This window comes from Canis lupus, chromosome X (genome assembly GCF_003254725.2).
Source record: "Canis lupus dingo isolate Sandy chromosome X, ASM325472v2, whole genome shotgun sequence".
Lineage (NCBI taxonomy): Eukaryota > Metazoa > Chordata > Mammalia > Carnivora > Canidae > Canis > Canis lupus.
The window spans coordinates 10,871,910-10,898,353 of NC_064281.1; the positions used below are offsets into that span (position 1 = coordinate 10,871,910).

The following is a 26,444-nucleotide window of genomic DNA, read 5'->3' on the forward strand; positions in this document are numbered from 1 at the left end:
TGATAACTTTATAACATACTTTATAACATAATTAGATTAAAAATGTATACCGATAAAAATAATAAGAGAGTAATAGTAAGGTTTATTGGAGTACGTATGAGACAGAGTGGCAATCTCTGTGTACAAATGCTAGACCAAATACAGTAGTACCAAAATAATTCAATTTAAGGAAACCATCTGTGGCACAGGCATAACATTAGAAGGTATTAGGAAAAGTGAAACTTTAGAAATGATAAACTCAATGTGAAATAATAGTATGGAATGTAGGTACCTGTAGTACCCGTGTTAAGAATATAATAAAGATTATATGACTTACACATAGCATTTGAAAAAAATAGGTACATATTTACACTTATATATTTTTTAATTCAAATGTTTCCATGACATAATCTAATATCCAGAGTGTCAGTCATAGGAAAACAAATTGTAATACAAGGAAATATGACAGTTATTTGAAGTAGAATATGTCTCTGTAGAGAGAAGGTAGTGTAAAAGAAAATGCAGTCTACATTTAAGCATGTTTCTCAATATTTACTCCTCCTTTAATATTTCATTCAACCTAGAAGCAAACATAAAGACAAAGAAAAACTACTGAAGAATATAACTATTTCATGTGGTTTGGAATATCATGAGGAAATAAACTTATCTCAAAATAAACAGAGATGATGCACAGAGAAATCACGTGTCAAATTTTTACCCAACATTGAAAATCACAGTGAACTGAGAGAATTATAGAGGTCCAGCCCCAGAAAATCTCTTCCTTGGATATCTATGTCTCTAGTTTCTTGGGTGTCCTTTTCTGAAAGGTTTCAAGGGTTGCTATTTATTTTAGAATAGTGTATATCATCATAAACAAAATTATGGAAAATTTTAATTCCTATACATTTATATAAAGAACAAATAATTCCAAAAGATCTAATAAAAGTTGTATTTCATATAATTCCTATCATTGTGGCATAAGCTATATTTTTTACTCTGAGTTTTCTACTTATTATTGCTTAAAAATAGGATTCATTTATTTTAACTGTAAGACATTTAATGGTTCTATTGCAATATGAAAGATTCAGTACTCTTTTTAAAGTTCTAGTACTGGGAGAATTTATTTTATTATTTTCTATATATAAAATTCAAAGTAGAAAATGAGGAAACACTGGAGAAGAATACTCATGGAAAGACTTTTTTAAAAGATGTACATTAGCAGTGAAAATTTATATTGAGTTTTTTTTTGTAAAGGTCAATGTTGTCATATTGTATGTCGTCCTGTAATATTCTCTAGAGTCTCTCAATATACAGCTTTAAATCATTCTCAGGCTTAAGGGAGGATTGCAATAATGTTCTCCTGATGATTTCACTGCCCACTGCTGTCTATCTGGCTTCTCTCACCTTTCCCATCCCACAATTACTTCTTGGGGGGGCCTCATTGGCTTCCCAATGGCCTAAGATATTTAACCCATTCACTTCTATTATTTCTAGCTGTCATTACTTCTCATATCCAAGAGTTTCTCTACCTCCAGAATTATCTAAGGGATGAAATTCTCTTCTCTCCTACTTCCTACCGAAACAAGTTCTGCACACGGACACACACAAAATTTTGTTAAGTGAAACTGGCTCTCAGTTTGAGGGATATAACTGGGGTAGATGTCAAACCCTGGAGAACCTGCATTTTTTTTCCCTCAGAAAACCTTAAGGAAAGCTCATAGTTCATGTATCTAGTATATATGTGTGTGTGTGTATATATATATATATATATATATATATATATATATATATATATATATATGGTTGGATTATTGCATTTTCAATAGCCTGCATATCACATGTTCTCAGTCTTTATTCACATAAAATTCCAAAATTTCCAGTAACTCCTGTTGCTAATGAAACACTGAACTGGTAATCTTTTTCCAGTTACAATCCTCTAGTCCCTTTGAACAATTCTGAAAATGTATGATGGGAACAACTCTGAGGTTCCGCCATTTCCTTGACTCACTTGCAGGAGGAGTCAGTGATGGGATGGCAGCCTGACTAGGCACACAAGAGTGCCCTCTTAGGTTTGAAAATTTGCTATGCATAATCTCAAATAAAAGTCAGCTGATAAAATTTTCCAAGTCAGAGAGTTCTTATTTGTACAATGGAGAACCTTAAGGTTATAAAAAATAGTGAAAGGGAATAAAGGGGAAAGGAGAAAAAATGAGTGGGAAATATCAGAAAGGGAGACAGAACATGAGAGACTCTTAACTCTGGGAAACGAACAAGGGGTGGTGGAAGGGGAGGTGGGTGGGGGGTGGGGGTGACTGGGTGACGGGCACTGAGGGGGGCACGTGATGGGATGAGCACTGGGTGTTATTCTATATGTTGGCAAATTGAACACCAATAAAAAATAAATCTATAAAAAAATATTTCAGCCTTTCCAAACGAGCTGGGTTTTGCTGACTGACTTTCAGAAGTTAGTAACTATTTGAATATTAGCATTCTTTAAGCCTACATTGGGCACATTTCCAAGAATTGCCACCTCTAAAATACTCTATCAGCCTGATATATTAGGATGGCTGTATTTAAAAAAATATCTTAGGAATTTGGATAGTGTAGTAATTAGATAGAAGGCACTGGATTAAAGCTCTTTTCCATATGCCCTAATCTTTACCACTTATTTTTTTTTCTTTTGGCCCTGAGGGAATGAAGCAAAACTGACCATCCTTTTTTTTTTTTTTTTTTTAAACTGACCATCCTGAGGTGGTCTCCACTGTACCTAGCAGAGTCACTGACTATCCCAGTTTTGCCTGGGACTGAGTGGGTCCCTGGAATGTGTGATTTGGGGGCTAAAAGTGGGAGGTTCTGAGGCAAACCAGGACAAGTTGGTCACTGTTAGAGAACAATAAACAATGACCAAAAATCCAGGTGCCAAAGATGTGGGGATGGAGAAAATGGTGAAAAAGGAAAAGGAAAGAGAGTAAGAAGGTAGGAGTATGTATCACTAAATGACTGTAAGTGTCAGGGTTGAACAACTATTAACTCTGAACCATAGTCCCACTTGACCAGGGAATATTGTTAAAGCTTCTTTTGGGGTTCAATCTACCAAGCAAAACAACAATTTCCATGAACCTAAAGACCTTTGAGCAGAAATTCTCAGGAGACAAGTCTCTGTCCCAAGTTGATTTACTGGCAAAGAAGTAAATTCCCAGATCAAGTGGGAATGACACGGTGTACCTGAGTCTCTCATAGGGAGGAACACTTCTGTCAGAAGGTACTCAGATTAGGAAAACATGAAAAAGATCTCTGTACTGATAAAGTGTCAAGTCAACTACTGTAGATACCCATTCAGATAAATGATAGAATATTTAAGAATTTTAGAAGTAATTTTAGCATTAGGGAATTATCTTGTCAACATGAAGCATCTTAATATTTACATAGATGATTTTAAAAAATATTGCCTCAAGATGTCAAAGTTTTATAATAAGAGTTCCCCTACCAAAATTACAGAGTGGGTTCCTTCTGCCCATTGCATCTGAGCAAAATGAGAATAGAGACCACATCATTTCTGATTTGGAAAATGAATCGGTTTTGACAATCTGCCATCACAGACTGACTTCTTACTCATGGTTACCTTTTTCAATGGAAAAATCAGCTTTTACTTCCTCCCAAAATGAATGATTTAAATTTATACATTAAAAAAATTCAACCAGCTCAACCTGTTCCATTAGTGTTCTGATTTGGTTGAGTCTTCTTTCTCCCCTCTGTTCCCATTCCTAATAGAATTGAGTCGTTTATTTTGACCAAGATATACACAGCCTGGTTTGTACAGACACCAAATACTGTACCAAATCAGGGAGAAGAGTGAGGGGGAAATGTAGATGGACCTCTTATGCCAGACTGTGTGATAAGTAACTCTTATGCATGGGGTTTCTATAGGACTACCGAGTGAACATTTTTCTGAGACAACAGTGGAATGATTCACGGCTGGCATATAGCGAGTACCCTGATGATTCCCTGGACTTGGACCCATCCATGCTGGACTCCATTTGGAAACCAGATTTATTTTTTGCCAATGAGAAGGGTGCCAACTTCCATGATGTCACCACTGACAACAAACTGCTTCGAATTTCAAAAAATGGCAAAGTACTCTACAGTATCAGGTAAGCTTCTGTTGGCTGCACCTATTCACTTCTCCATTTTTTTCCTGACCTAGAGCTGCCTGATTCTGGAGGGTAAGATGTATATAAATATTTAACTTTTGTGGTCTCTTCGTTGTCATCTGAATCTTAAAGTTGGTGAGAATGCCAGAGGTTCCCAAGGTCTCAGAAGTGTAATTCTTCACAACAAAAATATATTTGGGGGAAAAAGAATATATATATTTGGTAAGATGATGGGTGGATATCATGTAAATACCTGCATACATGGAATTTTGATTGCTTCAGTAAAAGAAGTACAGGCCTTTAGTTCAATTAATCATCAAGCATAATGTATATTATCCATTTCAAATAATTTTGCCATTCTATAACATGGAACCACATATAAAAAAAACATTCAATGGCTCAGTATGGTCACTGACAGCATATTTTGGGCTACATGAGTGAAAAACTAGTTCTAATCTCAGATCTGCTTCTAACTAAACATTTAACCTTGATCTCTTAACTTTTCCTAGGTTTGAGCTTGGGAGTGACAAATCTCAGGATTTTTGCTCCACAATCTTTATCATCCCAACCTGAAAATTATCTCTCTCTTTTCTGAACTCTAGTTTCTCTGTGAATCTGTAAGGCTCTTGTTTCTTCCTACCTCATATTTTGGATATTTCTGTATATAAATTTAGCATAAGAACATGGAACTTTGGAATCACATAATCTAGAATCAAATCCAAACTTTGCCATTAACTTATGTAACTTACATATAACCCTCAGTTACCTAATTTTATATATAATATAAATATACATAATATATAACATATAATAACCCTCAGTTACCTAACTGTGAAATGGGAAACACTATATTTATTTCTAAGTATTCTTGTGAGAATGAATGATATAGAGGAGAGGTCAGCAATTATTTTCTATAAAGGTCCAGACAGTAAGTACTTCAGCTTTGTAGGCCAGACTGTCTCAACGCTGTCACAACTACTCAACTCTACCATTGTAGCACAAGAACAGCCATAGACAATACTCAAACAATTGACTGTTCCTGTGCTTCAATAAAATTTTATTTTATTATTATTTTTTTCAATAAAATTTTATTTATACAAACAGGAGATAGCTAGATTTGGCCGTTTGGCCATAATTTGCCAATATCTCACACAGCATATATAAAAACACTTGCCATAGTACCTGACACAGTATATGTGCTCAATAAATGAAATGATGCCTGTCCGTATTTTAAAGTTAACATGCTTTCTCAATAGTAAGCTCTTTAAAGCCAAGACATTTGGATTTTTCACCTTCTATAACTCTTCCCAAAGGTCCAAGAGAATGTATATGAGAGATAATAATACATTAAATAAATATTGACATTTTAAAGATCCTTTGTAGTATTTTCCCTTTCTCTCCAATCTTATTACAAAATAAAATAGGCAGCTTGTATCCTTGCAAATAATTTTCAAAAGTCTGTAGAGTCGCTACCATCAAAACCTTATTTCACAACTCTATATACAATTTAGGTCTGTACCATACATTCCACTCCTGACCGAGTGATTTCAGTTTGCTGATGGCTAACAGACCCAGTGTCTTGTGGAATGAAAGAGGTTGCTCATTTGTAAAAACTGGCAAAGTCACTGCTTACATGAAAACCAGGAAACTTCCTCCACTTTATTTTTAAGGAATTCTACTTTTATTTTTATAAAAATTTTAAGGAAACACAGAATATTTCACATGATGATGTGTTTGGTGTAAGATGCAGTACTGGGCACAACCCAAGTTGATGTGACCTGATGAAATGGGACATATGTGGAGCATGGTGCTAGGGAGGAGAGTTATAAAAAGCAGCACAGGGTATCAGCTGCTCCAGCTAGCCCCCTGGGCCTTGGGTGGCATTTGTTCTAGTAAATACCTGGCATCGTGCACTGCTGAAATAAAACCAGGTTTTTTTTCTTTTGTTCTATGAAGGCCTTTCCATTCTAGAGCCATGAAGAACATAATGTTCCCCAGACCTAGATCCAGAGGCAATTCTTCTCTCATCCCCAGTGTAGCATATTATAAGCTCTGAAACAACCTGACAATTGTTTTGGATTAGGTAGAGTTTGTCCTGTAGCAGGCTGGTTTAGACTTTTCTTTCATTATAGGTATTCTACGAAATTAGAGGAAAGATCCTTGGTGTAGAACCAGGCATGTCATTTTAGAGAAACAAAACTCTTGGCAGATTTGAACTACAGGAATCTAATTATTTGCCTGGAAGGATTTTCAATGAGCCAGACACTGTGCTGGGCCTAGAGATCCAGAGCTGAGTAAGATAGGGTTCCTGCTCTGGAAGGGCTCCAGTCAAACAAGGCAAGCAGGTATAAGGTAAATTAAGTAATAGGAATAAATGAGGAACGAGGAAAAGAAAAGTGGCTCTAACTTTGCAAGTGAATGTATGACTTAAATAGTTAGAATTTAGGGGCTGGCACCTACATATCTGTTCGCTTCAGTCACTGGACTAATTTAACTAAAGGGCAAGGAGTAATTAGTGCTAATTATGCCCAGCTGCAGGTCCAACTCAAGTTTAAGGCCAAGGAGGTGATGTCTAAAAGGTGCTGAAAAGATTCCTGCTGATGTTGCATTAGGAAGGATTTTCCCTCTACTCTCAGGTTTACAAAGCAAATATACCTAGAAGAGGGAATCCAGTGACTTAAATTCATACTAAGCTGTAGGGAGCTGATATGAAATTTTCATTTTGATAGTACATTTGATGCCTCTGAAGAATAGTGAGAATGAAAAAGTTGGATGCCTGAGACAAGAAATCAGGATGAAGAGGGTTAAGAAAGCTACAAGGAAGGGGTACAACAGAAGTACCAAAGATAAATTAATAAATTGCCTCTACCCTACATATTTAAATAATTACTTAAATATTGGTTCACTTGAAAAAAATAATGTTCTGTGGTGATGTTTTATATTTGCATTTTCTGAACCTAAAACAAACAGATGATAATATTTCATCCACAAACAATTCCAAGTTTTCTTAGCTTTGCAGGAGCAGAAGTAAAATTAACTCCTCAAGGAAACCAAAACCTAAGGCTTTGATGGTCAAACAGAACACAAAGATTTCATAACAATCAAAGTCACATTCCTGAGAAGTTTCCCAAAAGGCAGCAGTTAAAAAAAAGAGGGGATAATAGACCAGAACTCTACAAGTGTCCTGCAGCTCAAACACTTGGAGTACTTTAGTAAAATTCAAAACGAACCTTTTATTTATTTTTTTAAAGATTTTTATTTATTTGAGAGAGAGGCAGCATAAGAGAGACAAGCAGTGGAGAGGGAGAAGCAGGCTGCCCATCGAGCAGGGAGCCTGATGCAGGGCTGAATCCCAGGACCCTGGGATCATGACCTGAGCCAAAGGCAGCCACTTAACTGACTGAGCCACCCACATGCTCCCAAACAAATCTTTTAAATAGGAACCAAAGGTGTTGGCTCATTGCAAGAAAATTTCTATCCAGTGTGGCAGGACACAGTTTTTGCTGATGAAAAGTGTCAGATCTATTTTTGTCCACTTCTCTTCTGATTTTTTCTTTAATATTCACTTCCCTAATGCATTTAATCTTACTCTGTTTTCTTTTTAAGTTTTTCGTTGACCCACTCCATTAAGTATTGGTCATCCCTGACCAAAGTATAAACAAGGACACACATCTTGCTTTGTACATTCCCTTCAGAGACAGTCAAATTCTAAATTCATATTACTTAAAAAGGCCTGAATTCATAGTGGAATAGTGAGGTAAGCCTCGAGTATTGTACATATTATTGCTCAAACAATATTTGTTGGATTGAATATAATGGATTGTAATAAAATTCAGGGTACCATAGCATATGGTGTGCAATATGAAAGAAAAAAGGACAAGGTATTTTTGGAGAGGAGCAGCTTGTCTCACTTGTCCACAATGTCTTTACTAATATTTGTTTTCTTCCTTTACTTTCCGTCGCTTCTGAGAATTTTCTGCCAGCATTCTGACTTTTATAGAAGCATAGGATTACTTTCTTATATTGAAGGTATTACACTACAAAATAATCTCATCCAACACCCTTGTTTTACCAATGAGGAAGTGACTTCTTTCAGCAAGTTAGGTGAGGTAAAATAATGGAGCCCATAAATAGGAAACCTAGCCAAAAATCAAAGTTCTTGACTTCTATTTCAATGCTATCATCTCCTACCCCACGTTAATTCTTCATTTGCCCCAACTTAAGTCCAAAGACACAAATAAATACAATTCGAAAGACATGTCCTTTTGAAATAAGCCTTTTGGGACTCATTTTTCAAAGAACTATGGGAGGAAGAATGTAAGATTTAAGATGAGAACAGAAAGTATCTTCAGATCTTGCAAATGTCTGAAAAGACTGTTTAAAGTCAGAGTGCAACAAGTGACTATCAAGTCAAGGTGCAACAATTTCAAGATCTATTTGATAGTTTTTTTTAAGATTTATGTATTTACTTATTCATGAGAGACACAAAGAGAGAGACAGAGACATAGGCAGAGAGAGAAGCAGGCTCCATACAGGAAGCCCGATGTGGGACTTGATCCTGGGACTCCGGGATCACACCCTGAGCCAAAGGCAGACGCTCAACTGCTGAGCCACCCAGGTGCCCCTATTTGATAGTTTTATACAGTATATGCTGCTTATATAGCATGTCGACTTTCTGAAAAATTTTACTATCTCAGGGATGAAAGGGCTGAAGAGAATCATTAAGGGCATTAAGTCAACTTCCTTACCTTCAGGCAACCTGTTGAGAACTCCTGCTAGTTTTAAAAACCCTCAGAGAAGGAGACTTTATATTCTCTCTTTGGATCCTTCAATAAGTTACTCTAGCATTATGCAGAAATTCTTTCTTATATAACTTAAATCACAGTTGCTACAACTTGAATCAGTAGCTTTTTCCTACATTTGTTAACGTGATCAACAAATGGCTACCGTTTTTGGAAGAATGGAGGGAATTACCTCACTGTTTTTACTTTCATACATTTTTGTCCCACTAGATTTAGTAGACATATGCTTGGTCATCAACACTATGCTGCTGATTTAATTTTGCAGTGTGTTCCACTTCAGCAACAAGATGTTCTTCATCTCCTAGTTTTCACTTTGCTGTACACGTTGGGGCTCCTACTCTGAAACTTATGATGTTGAATGCTATTGTGATTATTTCTGATACTATAGTAGACAAGCGTTTTAAAGGAAAATGCCCTTGGGCTTGAGTCTCTGGCCTCAGAACTTGCTGTATGACCTAGGGGAATCTATTACTCTCTGAACTTCTATTTCTTCAGCTTTGAAAAAGAGATGATTTGGTTAAGAACATTAATAGAATACAATATGTTATATGCATACAGGTCAAAAGTGGTATTGCCATATACTCTAGGGCCCTGGGTATTTTCTTGTAATATACTGATTGTGCTTTCTGTTCCAGTCTCTAAAACAAAGAAAGAGTAAACTGATCAAAATAGATCCCTACAAATTCCAGACATTAAGGATAGGATGGACCCACTCCTTGAGTGCAATCCTATAGAGTAGGGGTTCTTAATCTGAGGGCTAGGTGAAAACTCCAAGAGGTCCTCAAATCTCCCTAAAGTGTATGCATGTTTCTTGTACTGGGGTATTCAGCTCTTTTGTTTGTTTCTTCAGAGGAAAGGGTCCTTAAGAAAGCTATGATCCTCCAACTACTAACAATTCTGCTTTAAGATTTATTGCATGCCTTCAGAATGGTTTTACCTGAGGCAAAGTTGGTAAGGAAATATTGTTTGCCTTCAGTGTCTTCTTATTTGATTGACCAAGTACCTAGGGGTTTTATGCTACCCTCCAACTACATAGAGTTCTCCAGAGCATAAATAATTATGGGATTGTTCCTCCACAACAGTATCCCTTGTCACCTAGATATCTGCTCCCCTCATCGTTAAATGTTATCTGACCTGAAATGTATTCCTTTATGGCATTGGAGGTGATTTGGTTGTTAATCTCTTTTGATTCAATTCATAATGCTAGGTGTGGATGATTTAGTGTTCCACCTTCCCAGTAGTACTTGAGTTGTAATAGAGAACTCTTGGGGATTGACATGCCTCTCCCTCTGATGATAGATTAAGGCACCACTGAGAGTAGGTGGAGTGTAGGTTTCTAGACAGACATCCAACGGTGCTCCCCAAATAATCCTGTCTAATGACCGACTCTACCCACACACATAAAAGGCCAACTTTTCTCACATAACCTCCTATCCTTGACTCATCCTGCAGCTTGATGCAAGAACTTCAAAAGATTCTAACTTTAGTTACAGAATGATTTTTATGGCATAGGAAAAAAGAAAATTCTCTATTTAGATGTCAGAGCTGAAAATAAAATGCACAGTGAACTAAGACCTGCCTAAATGTTACCAATGGTGATACTTTGATTACCTTACTCTCAATTTTGATGAGACATGTAAGCCCAAATTTTCTGTTAGAAGGCAGCTATGAAAGCTGTGATTTCTTGTCTCTTTGCATATTTGAACCATGTTTATCTTTATATCCTATAATCTAGGCAAAATTACATTCTCATTTTCCAATTCTGTGTCCAAATCTTCATTAGTTTTGTGACTTGACTTAATGCAATAATTAATGACTGTAACATAAGTGCCCACATCAGAATTAAGCAGTGAGTCTTCAGAGAAGTGCTGGGAAATGCCATGGAAACCACAATGATTCCATTCTTTCTAGAACAAGCAAGGTTGTGAGGGTGGGAAGCAGTGATCCTCAAAAAAGGCACCACTGAGGGTAGAAGTAGTAGTTCAGAAACTGTGTTCTGTATATGACAGACTCTCTTAAAGTGCTAGAAATCTCCATCGAGCTCCTGATTGGGTTCAGAAATACACATACACTCAAGGGCATAATACTGGTTCAAATGCAACAGAGGGGCAGCCTGGGTGGCTCAGTGGTTTAGCACCTGCCTTCGGCCCAGGATGTGATCCTGGAGACCCAGGATTGAGTCCTGCGTTGGGCTCCCTGCATGGGGCCTGCTTCTCCCTCTGCCTGTGTCTCTGCCCTTCTCTCTCTCTCTCTCTCTCTCTCTCTGTGTGTGTGTGTCTCTCTCTTTCATGAAGAAATAAATAAAATCTTTAAAAAAAACAAAAAAACCCAAATGCAACAGAGTTAGGATTTTACCCTTGTTTGGAGGAAAAAAGGGAACTGTGAAATGAAATACATGGCAGCTGGTACAACCACTTGTCCTTGACTGTTTACCTGATTGGACTAGCAATAGCAACCAGATTTTCCTCCTTCTGGAGGTAACTTTCTACTGCATTAACATTCATCGGAGTTTGCTCTGAAGGTGATGGTGCAAAGAACAGAATACTGAGGAGGTAGCTCAGGGCATCAGGAACTCCACACTCCTTGCAACATTTACTGTATCCTCCAGGCTCACAGAATTGCCTCTTCTAACTCCATCAGTCACTCTGAGTCTTGGTTTCCTCATCCATAACATGAGCTTGAACTAGAAAAGATTAGATTAAATCTGAGGCTCCCTATAACTCTATCATACATCTATAACTCCAAATGGTCTCCTTTCCAAACGACAAAACTCCCTCTGGATGAAGAAATAAGAGTGAGCCCTTCATGTCCCTTAGGGCTTGAGAGTAAACAAGACAGGATTCTTAAGGTGCCTATCTCACACTTCTTTTGGACCTTTGAATCTTTCTCTCACAACCTAACTATCCAACTCTTGGAAAAAGGAACCTGATTTTGGGGTGGGGCAGGGAAGATTGGACTACCTGTAGCTTAAGAGGCAACCTTGTATTCAACATATAGTTTTCACAATAACAAATACTCAATACTGAGCTCCCTATTGAGAAATTCCCCAATTGCAAATTAGATCATTTATACCCTCTGATTCACTCAGCAGGAGTATCCATGAGATATTATTTTAGAATGTATTCATGAATTATGGGTTTATATACTTTTAGACAATTATAGAAAGATGGTTGGCTGGGACAATTATTAACTAGATATGTAGGCTAAAGGAAATTACATGGTATATGTGAGCCAGCAGAGTCAAAGGGCTAGTCTGCTATTACTCATTACCTGAATTTTCTTACAGTGGGAAGCCAAAGGAAACTCAGAGGTCCTAATGAGCCTGTTCTGTTCAACTTATGTTGACATGGGCCTCTGCCTGGTCCACAGTGCTGCCTTTGAAAGCCTCTCTGGATGGCATTAATCCCAAAGTAAATATATATAATATCCCATGGCTCTTATGAGACATATGAATTACTTTAGCACATTCTCATAACACATAATCCAAGGGAAAGGCAATCCATTTTTAAAATGGGAAAAATAATTGTACATCCTCAAAGCTTAGCAGTCTCTCCAACAAGTCTATCCTTGCTTGTGGCATTTAAAATTACAAACCAACATCTGTACTGAAGAGAATACAACATTTATCACTGGATAGTCATTGAAAGACAATTAAGGACATATATAATTATGTAAAGTTCTACACATGATACACACTCAGAGCAAGGCCATCCATGTCTGAGTGATCATTCCTTTCAAAGGACAATAAAACAAATCTTTTATTTGATGTTTCATTTTAGTGGGTATATTTGGCTAAATTTGAGCAGTTAGATGAAGGATAGAAAGCAATAAGTGAGGTGGGGATTATAGACAGAATACTATGGGGGTAGGGAAGATGTCAGTTCAGAGATTTAGGAAGACTTGGATTCAAATCCAATCTTACTAAGTGACCATGAGAAGTCATTTAGCCTTTCTTTGATCTGCAGTTTCTCTGAGTTCCATATTCATACTAAATGTTCAATGAATGTCATAATAACCCTGATTTGGCTGTAGGATAAAAGGGAGTAAAGGGGGGAGATAGTTCTCTCTAGGCTTCCTAACTTATACACATGGACATTTCCTTATTCAGTACCTGTTACACTCAGGCTCCACTCACCTTTCATACCTAGTTTCAAGTAGATGGATATCCTCCTTGCCTTGAGTTTCCTCCCTTTGGGAGGCATTCAGCTCACAATAGAAGTTATAGTTGCATCTTCTTTCAGATAATAGCTCAGATCTCCTATTTAGCTGCTTGTTAAGAGTAAACTGAGAAAAAAAAAGAGGAAAAAAAGAGTAAACTGAGGAATTATGCTTGATTTCAAATGGAGCATCCTACCACCTGACCAGGGCTCCATTCTAACTCCAGCCTTTGCCACCAGAAACAGTGGCCAGTACTCTCCACCACTTACCACAATAGAAGTCTTAATGAAGTAAAATACTAACAAACAGAACTTTTCTCTCTGCTGTTAGCAGGTACAAAGTTACTTTGGTTATCTTACAACCATATTTGCAGTTCAAAAGCATTTGTTCCATTTTTCTTACCAAAAGTAAGATAATCCCAAACAAAATGTTAAGAAAATTATTATATAGTGCTTTTAGATACATAATGGCTAAAAAATTGCTATATAGTGACCATGGACAAGTCAGCTCTCATTATTCTAATGTACAGACTTAATAATATTTTATCTTCATGAATATTTGGGTGCATAAATAAATACTAGATATGAAATGACTTTAAAATTTAAAATGTAGGGGCAGCCTGGGTGGCTCAGCGGTTTAGCGCCGCCTTCAGCCCAGGGCGTGATCCTGGAGACCCGGGATCAAGTCCCACGTCAGGCTTCCTGCATGGAGCCTGCTTCTCCCTCTGCCTGTGTCTCTGCCTCTCTCACTCTCTGTCTCGCATGAATAAATAAATAAAATCTAAAAAAAAAATAAAATAATAAAATAAAATAAAATAAAATTTAAAATGTGCACAGTATTAGTAGAGTCTTTGGTACTTTGAGATCTTTTTGGTGGTGTCCAATTTAGCCCTCTCCTATTCAACACCTTCAAAACATTTTTGTTCAGGAAATATCAAAGCATTTGGAAAAGTTTTAGCCACAGATTTATCAGTTGCTCTCCAAGTTGAATCCAATCCATATTTGGACTTAATTAACATGGGCCAACCATATGTGTGCACATTTTTCTGAAGGGACCAGGCACAGATGGGAACAGATATTGTATTTTTGTCCTTCCCAGCTAGTATTGCTCAATGCATATGGGTATTTTCTGTGATGCCTTTATAATGTTTGGTAAACATGGACCTTCCTAGTCAGTCACTGGCATTTTAGTCAAGGGAGAGGAGAACAGCCAATGGACCAGCAGTGATGTGATTCATCTCCTCCAAATACCAAGGTCAACAGTGAAAAACAGGTCTTATAGTTCCTTGAAATTAACTAAAAGGATAGAGTCTAACCATACAGCTTAGATCCGATGTGGGGTTTAGGTTCAGCCCTAGACAATATTGAAAAAATGATTTATTTCTGGTCCCCTAGCCACACTGTTCTGAGCCATGTTTTCCATCCAGCTTCATCCTTCCGTTTAATACTCTCAGTATCAAAGTGTGCTCTTGAGGATATTGGTAGGGAATCTGAGAATCCATCAACTCATATACACAAAGGAGGAAATGACTAACAGTACTTAAAACACTATTCTTTCCCTAGATTTGCATCTTAATAGTCATGGGAGCCTTTAGCTAAATGTCTGTTAGTTAATTATATGTAGCAGCTAAGAGTTGGAAGGTGTTTGAGCAAGGATATGCATTGGGATCTTTCTGGAACTCCTAATAATTTACACACCATGAATTTTCAATCTTTACTTATATGGGAAGCCTTTCTAGGTTCAGCCACATCTCTTCTTGCTTACAGATTAGGTGAATAGCTCAGGGCTAGAGTGAGTAGGACCCTTGTCTATGCTTTATATGATGAGTGAGTTCAAAGCAGTCATTTAATTACAAAGCTTTCAGAAGATGAGTTAAAAAATTTCATTCCTTGCCTGCCTTGCCAAAGTTGGACCAATTATTTTTGTTCTTCATAGATTAAGATTCTTTTGTGCGTACCTCGGGTTTTGATTCAGGAGCATCAAATGATTTTTTTTTGCATCAAATGATTATTACAAGTCTAACTTCCCTGATACACCCAAAGGGCCCTCTCAGCACCTAGGTCTGTAAGAGTAGGTTATCTTTTCTACCCAACCAGTGTGAACATTTATCTAGGCTGCAAGAAGGTAATTAAAAGCCTTATACTTAATTCAGTTCAGTTATGTCTGATTGATATAATCTGGAAAGATCCTTTAAATGAGGATTTGGAAACAATTTTAAGAACTTAAAGAATAAATGCATGACTCTTGGATTATATTCCATTAAAAGAATATGTATATGTATTAATATATGTTATATTAATATATATTATCTATTAATATACATTATCACATAATACATAAATAACAAATTAATAATATTAAACTATGACTCCTTCAAGAGAGAAACTGTTATTTCAAGTGTCTGATATGCGCAGTGCCCAATAAACACTTGTCAAAAATTGCTGAATGGATGTGCTAGATTATAACCTAGGTGGAGTTCTGTTTAAAACTAATTCCTTCTCAGCCTCGGTGTCCAACGAAAGATGAATGGATAAAGAAGATGTGGTTTATGTATACAATGGAATATTACTCAGCTATTAGAAATGACAAATACCCACCATTTGCTTCAACGTGGATGGAACTGGAGGGTATTATGCTGAGTGAAGTAAGTCAGTCGGAGAAGGACAAACATTATATGTTCTCATTCATTTGGGGAATATAAATAATAGTGAAAGGGAAAATAAGGGAAGGGAGAAGAAATGTGTGGGAAATATCAGAAAGGGAGACAGAACATAAAGACTGCTAACTCTGGGAAACGAACTAGGGGTGGTAGAAGGGGAGGAGGGCGGGGCGTGGGAGTGAATGGGTGACGGGCACTGGGTGTTATTCTGTATGTTAGTAAATTGAACACCAATAAAAAAATAAATTAAAAAAAAAAAAAAAAAAAAAAACTAATTCCTTCTCACTGAGAACCTAGAGGTGGTCCTACTCTGTGCTCTGTCCTCCTTCCTGACCAGTACCATGAGCCTTTTAGAATTTATAGCTGAGGTTCATCCATCCAATGCATGTACAGCTACCTCCCCAACTTCCTGTGAAATTTCTCAATGGCTGATTTTCTAGTCCAAAGACCAGGAATAGGAACCTGATATACTGCCACTGCCCTGACTTGAGTTCCATTGCCTACCTTTGCACATTTATACATTTTAATAAGCATGGATTTGGTTTCCTCTCTGCTGCACCTGGAAGCTGTCCTCTTACCTTTCTTAGAAGCTATCCCAATCTCCTGGCCACACCCACCATTTTTTTAAAAAAGATTTATTTATTTATTTGAGAGAGAGAGAAAGAGAGAGAAATGGAGAGGGGCAGAGGGAGAAGGAGGAGAAAGAGAATATCAAGCAGACTCCCCATGGAACATAGAGCCCAACATGGTGCTCAAGCCCATGACCCTGAGATCATGACCTGAGCTGAAATCAAGAGTTGGACACTTAACCATCTGACCCACCCAGGCACCCCCACACCCACCATATTCTTGGTTGCTAGTGGACTAATCTTGGTTTCATTGCCATGACTTTACCAGCATGCCTCTCTATTATGACTGAAGATCATGATTAACACCTCTTCTCACAACCCTTGGTACAATCACGTAGAACCCTACTTGGGCCTAACTGTCCTACCCTGGTTTTAAGGAGAAAATAATATTTTCCAAAGACAGTGCTAACATTACTGAAAATTGCAGACTTCTTTATCAATCTTTCTATTTCCCTTTTAAAATTTTCTCCTTTTAATCTATAATGTTGACAGTAATTAATTAAGTCATCCATTGAGACATACTGAAGGAGTGCTCCTTAAAATGTGCTCCAGGACACTAGGATCAGTATTACCTGGGCTACTTATCAAGAGGGCCTGAGAACCTACATTTAGATGCCCTTCAGATGACACTTATGCCCATCAGAATTTAAAACCCACAATGATAAAGAGTATCTTGATGAGACAACCAGTGTCTTTTTATCTACTGATTCCCTAACTCTTCCTTCCCCTCTCCCCATCTGTGGGTTGTATTAATGATGTACTCTTAACTTGACTTCTAACTTGCCCCCAGGCTACTTTCACTTAAGGTCTAGGTGGCTTCAGATGACACTCTTGACTGATACTTGATTAATTCTGTCAAACCTCCCTGGCAGGGCAGCCCAGGTGGCTCAGCGGTTTAGCACCACCTCTAGCCCAGGGCCTGATCCTGGAGTCCCGGGATCGAGTCCCATGTCAGGCTCCCTGCATGGAGCCTGCTTCTCTCTCTACCTGTGTCTCTGCCTCTCTCTCTCTCTGTGTGTGTGTGTGTGTGTGTGTGTGATGAATAAATAAAATATTTTAAAAATCTCCCTGGAATTAGAAAGTCACATGGTTCTGAAATTTCAAAGTACAACTGAGAGGAGAGATTCAACAAATCTACATTGTATCATAAGGCTATCCTTATGTTCTTGGGGAAAAGAATGGATTGTGTTCTAGGATGTTGGATGACAAAGCCCAATGGGGGCAATAAATATGTCACCTATATAACCAGATAGCCAAAAAGTTCCTATTTTAAGAATGATTATTACTTGCATTTAAACTTTTCATTATATTCAAGAGTGCAAATTCACCTATAAGAAGAAATCCTTTGAGCTGGTCACCTTCACTTACAGTTTAGAATCATAAGAATTTTGAACAGGATAGGGTTGTGGATGGTGAAAGAGGCCAGAGATTTAGTCAAGGTCAAATAGTTCTTTATGCGTAAGCTGGGTCTACCATGTAGGTCCCTGGATTCCCAGTCAATGGCACTTCTACTCTGTGAAGCTACCAGGAGAGGCTAGAGGACTTTTTATTTTTTTTATTTTTTTTCTTAGATTTTCTTTTTTTTTTAAGATTTTATTTATTCATGATAGACACAGAGAGAGAGAAGGAGAGGCAGAGATACAGGCAGAGGGAGAAGCAGGCTCCATGCAAGGAGCCTGACATGGGACTCGATCCCGGGACTCCAGGATCATGCCCTGGGCTGAAGGCAGGCGCTAAACCACTGAGCCACCCAGGGATCCCCTAGAGGACTTTTTAAAAGAACAGATCATGGGATCCCTGGGTGGCTCAGCAGTTTAGCACCTGCCTTTGACCCAAGGTGTGATCCTGGAGTCCCCAGGATCAAATCCCACATTGGGCTCCCTGCATGGGGCCTGCTTCTTCCTCTGCCTGTGTCTCTGCCTCTTTGTGTGTGTGTGTGCCTCTCATGAATAAATAGATTTTAAAAATCTTTTAAAAAATTAAAAAAATTAAAAAGAACAGATCATGAAAAGTCTGAATTCCTGAAGAAAAATGAAAGGGATAGCCCTGAGCAGGTATAAGGCAACTGAGGTGTCTACAACCCAATCTGCTCACTTTGTAGACAAAAGAGGATGATAAACTAGTAAGATTTTTTTTCTAAGGAGAAAATGTAGTAGAGTGGAAAATAATAAATGGATCTGACATCAATTGAAGTTGGGTTCAAATCTAACTTTGGTCACTTAATGGTTTTGTGACTTTGGAAAAATGGCTTAACATCTGAGCTTCAAAGTACTGATCTCAAAAACAAAGAGAACACTGCCTTGTGTGATGGTATTCCATGACTGTAAAATACTAAGAATGCTTGACCTACAGCAGGTGCTCAGAGAATTATGATTGTTAACACTATCATTGTCATCACTTAAATTTTTATTTTTCCTCATTAAGTATTTTAATGCTAAAAAAAAAAATAACTTCACCATAGGTCCCGTCCCCTCAACTGAGTTTTGCAGTGTGTTACATAGAGTGTGCTAAATGTGGTCCCTAACAGAGGAATAATGGTAATATACCAGAGACTCTCTTGCTGCTCCTGAAAAACACAAAAGCATCCCTTAGTCCTTCCTCTTCAAGAAAGACAGACTACTTACTGTAACCATTAGAATCAACTCTCCCAAAAAAGCACACTGGCAATGGCAATCTTTGCTTCAGGCAAGTAGATCACTCATTAAAATTTTTATTTCTACCTGAAAATTCATTTTCTCTTCAAATGGCTTTTTTCTCCTTCAGAATCTTTCACTGGGAACGAACTAACTTCTAACACTGAGTTCCTTATGAACCAGTAGTAGCTTCCTGAGTCAAGGAGCTTTCTGTCCACCACAATGGAAAGTTAAATGATTAATTTGCATCTCTCTAGCGATGTGAGAAGAGTCCTGGCTGTGGACCCAGCAGTCTGTCCAAGGCTCAAGGACAGGTGGACTGGGCTTCCTGACGTTCCTTCAGCTTCATTTGTTGCCTTTCTAGTAAGAATCTGCAAACAATTTACAGAAGGGGCAAACAAACTTTGCTGGCTTCCTTTGCCTGTCTTGTAATTTGGCAATATCCTCTGGGCTCAGATGACCAGGTTCCTCTCTTCTAAATCCTTAGTCCTTTCCCATTTCCGCAGAACAAAAGCCTGAAATTCTCCCATGGAGCTCTAGGGTGCTGATTCATTCATTTGTTCAACAAATATTTACTGAATATCGACTCTGTGCCAGGTACTGTTTTAGATAGTAAAAACGAGAGTCCCAGACCTTTTGGATCTTGCACTGTAATAGGGGAGAAATATCTATAAAGGTAACTGAAACAGTTTACAATGTCTACATCTATTAATCATTTAAACTTCCAGTAAGATATAAATCCAAGAGCCAGTTCTATGGGCAAGGTGAACTGAACGGGAGAATAATAAGGAAGGGAAATGAGATTTTGGGAGACTAACTTCCTGTGCTTTATTTTTTTTGCCTTTAAGATAGAAATGGTTGCTCAGCCTTCTTACTCACAGGCCCCTATAAGGCAACTATATTCTTTACCTAGTGCAAACAGGAGCAGGGGTACCCTGAATACATGTATATTAAGTGCAGTGACAGTGGGGGAATGTGTAATAATGCTTCAGGAAATGAGTTTTTTAACAAAAATCAAATGGAACATGGGTGGCCTCAGCTCAGCGCCTTCAGGTGCAATGGCCTTCATATTTTAGATCATGGCGAAGAGGAGAGCATATCTGATATGCTTTAGGTGGTATCTGCCAGCAAAAAGTCTGAGTTTCAATTAAAATATTTAATTCTGTAAGACCCACCAAAAATAGATGGAAAGCCAGAATAGAGGAGATAAAACCTGTTCATGTTTTCGTATAATGTTGTGTCAGTTTTCTCTGGTGCAATTTCTACATCTCAGTAGAGATAAGCAAAATAATACCAAGCTAACCCCCCCCCCCGCCCAACTCACATTTTTAAAAATAAAAAATAGCTTAAAAATAAAAGCAGTGCAGTAGTAGTTCCTTTTGAAGGCTCTTGCCAGGAAAGAGAGCACAAGGGAAGTTCTGGAGTGATGGATATATTCTAAATCTGGATTTGGGCGATTTTTAGATGGGTGGATAAAGACGTAAAAAGTCATTATGCTGTAACTTAAGATTTGTGTGTTTTTACTGTGTTTAATATGTACTCCAATAAAGAAGGAAAACATAAGTAGAGGGCAAGTCTGAATTTTAGGCCTGCAGATGTGTGGTAAACAAGACACCAGAAATGATGGGCCCTGTGACCCATGAAGGAATTGGTTAGGTCTTTACAGTCTCTTCCCATTTGCTCACCTAATGACAGGATTTAGCCAACTAGGAACTGTTAACTTTTCTCCTTGTATAGGTGCCCACTGGGTTCTAACACAAAACCTATCTAGGAAGGAAATTAGAAAAACAAATGAGGATGAAGGAAAATACTGGTTGAATTCTCAGATGAGACAAAATTCGGAGATAGATTCATGCTTGTTGGGAATTTCTCTCAATGGGGTTTTCCATACTGTTCATAGTATTGACCTTAAGAATTCTGGGTCTCTGCAGGATTGTGAGATCTTCCACAAAGGCAGAAATAACTGTATGTGAGGCCTCTTCTTCCTAAATAAATGTGAAAAGTTCACTTCAGAAAAGAATCATATTCAGCAAGCCTATGGTTAAGAATATGAAGATTAGGCTATTTCCAACAGCAAATGGAATACAGTTGAATTATATGTTGCATATTTTTAAAAATCTATATTCATTTCCACTATTATTATTTTCTAACTTCTCAAAAGTAAACTTTTCAAAACTTCCAGAGTTTCTGGTTTTGATTCACTTAAATTATGTACATGCCCCTGTTTTTGTATGATGAACATAGTTTTGTTTGATGAAAATATTTCCATTTTAAAAATAGGAGAGAATATATAGATCATCATTGTGTTAATAACAAATCCTGTTAAAGTCTTTTCCCCTTAATAAAGTGCCAGGTTTTTAAAAGTTTTTGATCATTAGAAATTTTTATTTTGATTATTTTACTCAATCCTTAAAGAGTTCATGCTCAGTAATATTATTTTCCAAAAATAAAGTGTTCATGATGTGGAAAAAACAAAATATCTATATCCACATTTATATATATCTCTCTAAATGAACTCTACAATTGACAAAAATTACATTTCCTGTCTAAAATGCTATTTTTAAGTCAGTTGTTTAGAACTCAAAACTATTTTTTTCCTTTAGAAACATGGTATTTGTGTTTTCAGAACAGCCCACAGAAGCTAGGTAATTTGTTTAGCAACAAAGGTGAAATACTGGATGTTTATGGCAAAATTTTAATAATAATAAAATAAAGCAAAGGATTACTGAATAAAACAAAATTTTATAATTTTACCTTTCAACTATTATTTGAAAACAGGCATGTTTAATTACGTGAAGATGGGCATCTTCAAATAACTTCTACTTGTCAACACAGATAACATAAAATAAAGAGTAAAAACAAAATATGAATTATACCACCAAACTGAAATACTTACTTTTAACGTAGTGCTGTGTTTATTTCCAAGACTGAACATATCTCTACATAATTGAGATTATAATGCACTGTTTTGTATCCTGCTTTTCCCAATCATTCTTGTAGTTTAACAAATTTGAAGATAGTTGGCATAGATTCTTCACCTAATCTTACTTCAAATCCCAAGCATTCTTCCTTTAATATAAGTGTGCCACGACTTTTTGTGTTGTCTTGGTTTGCATGGAATGTATAAAATGAAGCAGAGAAAGGAAGGAGAAGGGAACCAGGAGAGGAGAGCAAGAATAAGCATGACAGTAAGAGGAGTGTAGGTGAGGATTCTATGCATATAAAAGATGTCTGAGAGAAAATGAACAGAATTTGGAACAGAGAACTTTAGAATAACAGGGATACTCATATTAGAGCAAAATGGAAATAAGCATCATTTTATCCTACTCCATCATTTGATAAGGAGATGAATGTTTATTAAGTCTAAGGTCTTGCTGAGGGGACAGAGAGTGTTTTAGGCAATACTAGGAAGGGAACCCAGATCTGCCAATTCTCAATTTCCTTCCTCACATTTCTGAGGTATAGAAAAATTGAAGAAGAAGAGGTGTACACTAGCTCCTTGAGGAATAAACAACCAAGTGGTGGAAGAGAGATAGCAGCTCAATCAATATCCTGATACAAGGCATGGTCAGAGCTGACTGGAGTTCTGAAAAGTTAAGGAAAGAGAAAAGGAGGAGCAGAGTAGCCTTTCTTTGGTGTGGAGAGGTGAAGACTATGTATTTGCTACCATCCTTAAATGTTTTTCTTCAACTCAAGCATGACTTGCTTTAGATTTGTCAAAATTCTAGAATAAGTGCTACAATATATCATTAACCTATCCATGTGGATTAGCAAATGAAGAGGTAAGGATTTGGCCATCTGATGGAAAGAGAACCAATGCTCATCACAACCAATTATGCTTATCACATCATTTATTGTCCTTAAAGCAAAGTCCACATGTCCCAAAGTATAACCCTAAAATAGTATAAACTTTATGTCTTTTGGACATCAGTGTGGCTAAGAACCCACTGTTGTCATATTACACTATTTCCCAGTGTTCTTGCTGATTCTAGAATAAACTTGAGATCACTGAGGCTGGGAAATGGGAAATAGAGAGTAGGGGTTATAATGAAATTCTATAATATTCTTAAAATTTACCAATGACTACTTGTTCACTTGAAAAATAGAAAGCATTGCCCTGAGTGGAGCTTAGATTTCATTATTTGAATGAGTGTCACTTTGTTTAATGCCAAATGTACTGTTGGTTTGTTTCTCGAGAATCAGACCTCGCAGATCTAAAACCTGTTTTTAATTTCTTTTTCCTTGCTAAGACTCACCTTGACCTTATCCTGTCCCATGGACTTGAAGAATTTTCCAATGGATGTCCAGACTTGTACAATGCAGCTGGAGAGTTGTAAGTCCCCACTGCTGAAATGACTGCCTGCTTGTTTTAACCGATGACCTGGTTCTTTTAGTATGTCATTAAGAAGAAAGGACCCATAAGACTCATTCTCTACCTATTAGCAACTCCCAAGGCCCTAATGGAAGGACAAGCAAGTGTGCATGTCTCAGACACAGACAATCTTTCAAGTAAAATGCCAAATAACTCGCCCTTCCTCAAAAAGCAAACCTGATTTAATAGCTTTTATTTGAAATGAAAATGTGTCCTGGGAAAATTAAGATTATTAGTCATTCAATCTCTAAAATGAATCACACTCTCATCAGAAAATTGTATTTCTATCTCATGCTCATTAGACCACCACCCCAAAAGAACTTTGGCAGGAAGGGATAATTGATTTGAGGACAAGATTCAGAGACCTTAGCCAAAAGAGGATGCAAGAACAGGGGGCCAGAGATGATATGGAAGAAAAGGCATTTCCCTTAGATGGGCAGTGAATCCACAAAGGCTAGAGAAATGCTATCTACTTTGTCCCCTTTATGCCTTAACCCTGATGTCACTGAAATCTTTGACACGTGCCATAAGTTGTTGATGCCTCCAAGGTAATGGGATTTTTAGGCAATAGACATGAATTTTTTTCTGGCTTGCTCTGTCACTTTCTCTGTTTGTAAAGTGCAGAGAATAATAAGGCAACTGACCTACAGGGATGTTAGGAGATTTAATGAGGCAAGGGCAAAGAAATACTTTTAACTTCTTTGGTTTAGAAAAATAATAAAGATAAAAAGACATGTCAGCTATTATTAAAAAAGAGGCAGTGACAGGGTTTCCTTCTGATCACTTAAAATCACTGTAGATTTCCCTTGAAACTCCCTACAGAAATAAACAAAATAGTGAAATGTCTTTGTTTTAAGAAGTTGTCAGGGATAAAATGAGAATTTCTGATTTACAATAGGCTTTATGTATTTATTTTTTTCCCTATTGCCCCTTCTCTTGAGAAGAAAGTTGAGAAAAATATTTTCTTATATAATGGTTCTTTGTGTCTTCTCTACTGCTTCAAACTCTCTCCTGCCTCAACCCAACACTTTCTCTGTAAAACAGCAAGTGTGGCTGTCATCTGAGGCTCCTCCAAGACTTAAAAAGTTCCAATTAGTAAATACGCTTGGCCCCTGCAGGCCCTAGAAGTAATGAAATCAAAGCAGCAGCAAAGCATTTACCACTAACTTTGAATGGGAAGGGTGGAAATTATTCCTTACTTTTTTCATCCTCATATTACTTACTTCTTCCTTCCCCATCTCTTTGCCTCTTCTGTCTGCCCCAGTCCAGGACTTCAGTATGGCTGGAAATAACTACTATTGTGGTGACCAGTAAGAAGCTGGCCAGATAAGGATATAGGATTACAAGGATATGGGGATATAAGGTTCTTGCATTTGTTGGAAAGACCCCCCCCCCAAAAAAAAGAAAGACCCAACAAGTACTCATATAGTGTTGCAGTACAAAAGACAGGGTTGGCCATTCTCTTTGTGGAACACCAATGCTTGTACAGGGTCCTCTTTGCAATTCCTTGCTTTCCATGTTTTATTTTTGGCTTTGAATAGAAAAGGTGGCTCAAAGAAAGAGGAAAGTAGATTCCAATTAACTCTGTCATTGATTTCTGGGTAGCTTTGGTGAGTCACTCTCTTGCAGTAAACAAGAATCCATAAACTTAATAAATATGCTGAAGTTACTGGCCAGCCAAGAACTCACATAATATCCCTTGTCCTTCTCATTCTTATTTTAGAGTTCAAATATTACAAAGAAGGGAGAGAAATGATGCCTGAAGGAACAGCAGTCTTCATTTCTGGGGTGCAAAGAGATCCAGAAGCACTTAACAGATAATGACTTAGTTAGCAGGAGCTTGGAAACTAAGAGCTAACTCTTGTTTACTAAACTGATAGCAGTCTTACTCTGCATGGTTCAAGAGTCATATAATAATATGACCTTACATAATGGAGAATATGTTTTAATCCATATTAAACATTGTGATGAGGGGGCCAATGAGCAAGATACTGGCACAAATAAATATTCTTGATTTGTATTATTCTACAGCTTCCTTTTAGGTTACCTGCCTACACCTTTCCCACTTGGTAAAATAACAGGATTGACCATACGAACTTTAACATAAGTTTTTTGAAAACAAAGCTAATATATCCTAGAGAAGGGGCCAAGCTTGCAATTGGAGTGTTTTAGGTAGAACTGTGATGAATTTAATAATAAAAAAAAGAAGAATGCTTTTTCATTTGAAATACTAAGACTGGTGCCATGAATTGGATTATTTTGCTGGATAGTCACAGACACAGCTCTTTCAAGTAAAGACAACCTTCAAAGGATTTTTCTGTTTATTTACTTATTCTTCAGAAAGATTTAGTAAATAAAGAGGGCAGAAGAAAATGGACTTTATAGATTCCATTCTCCCATTACACAGAAAAAAATCATTCAGAAATAGCTTGCTCTTTTCAATTTCTTTGGTTCTAATGATATGTAGTTGTCATGATGATTGTAGCTCTTTTACTAAAAACGCTTTTAAATTGATTATGTGTCTGCTTTAGATAGTTTCCTTGTTTGTTCTTTACATGGCTAGACTTTCAAGCTTTCTTGGAAAGATGCACTAATTTTTCACTATGATTTGTTTACTACAGTTGGGTATACAATGAATGACCTGATATTTGAGTGGTTAAGCGATGGTCCAGTTCAAGTTGCTGAAGGACTGACCCTGCCTCAGTTTATTTTGAAAGAAGAGAAGGAACTTGGCTATTGCACAAAGCACTATAACACTGGTAAGTTTACTGTCAGCTGCTACACCCAAGTGGGCTCTATCTGCAGCGTGAGGTATATATCACATCACCTTAACTGCTATATCTTTACCAAGAAAACGGAGCTACAAGGCACAGACCTTGGCTCAATACCTCCTTTACAGATAAGATACAGATAAGATGCCTGTACCCTCTGGAATAAGTCAGTGAACACAATAGAGAATTTCTCCCAAAATGGAGAGAGAAAGAAAAAGATTTGGGATTCTTTTGCTGTTCCCTTGCTGACCATCTGCTGTCAAATGAGTCCAAGGAAATGTATGTGAAAT

The 26,444-nt window shown here is 37.3% G+C and overlaps 2 protein-coding genes across 5 annotated transcripts in view; one reads left to right on the top strand and one right to left on the bottom strand.

Moving 5' to 3' along the window:
* FANCB (FA complementation group B) overlaps window positions 1-26,444 on the bottom strand; it is a 462,529-nt gene that overhangs the window by 217,711 nt on the left and 218,374 nt on the right. The window contains exon 14 of the transcript XR_003131918.3: window positions 13,068-13,216. The gene's annotated coding sequence lies outside the window, so the exon portion shown is untranslated. The remainder of the gene's footprint in view (window positions 1-13,067; window positions 13,217-26,444) is intronic.
* GLRA2 (glycine receptor alpha 2) overlaps window positions 1-26,444 on the top strand; it is a 178,018-nt gene that overhangs the window by 49,042 nt on the left and 102,532 nt on the right. For all 4 annotated transcript variants that reach the window (XM_049107042.1, XM_025436970.3, XM_035711328.2 and 1 more), the window contains 3 exons: window positions 3,907-4,130; window positions 23,262-23,344; window positions 26,005-26,142. In XM_049107042.1, coding sequence (XP_048962999.1) covers window positions 3,907-4,130; window positions 23,262-23,344; window positions 26,005-26,142 — 445 coding nt within the window. The remainder of the gene's footprint in view (window positions 1-3,906; window positions 4,131-23,261; window positions 23,345-26,004; window positions 26,143-26,444) is intronic.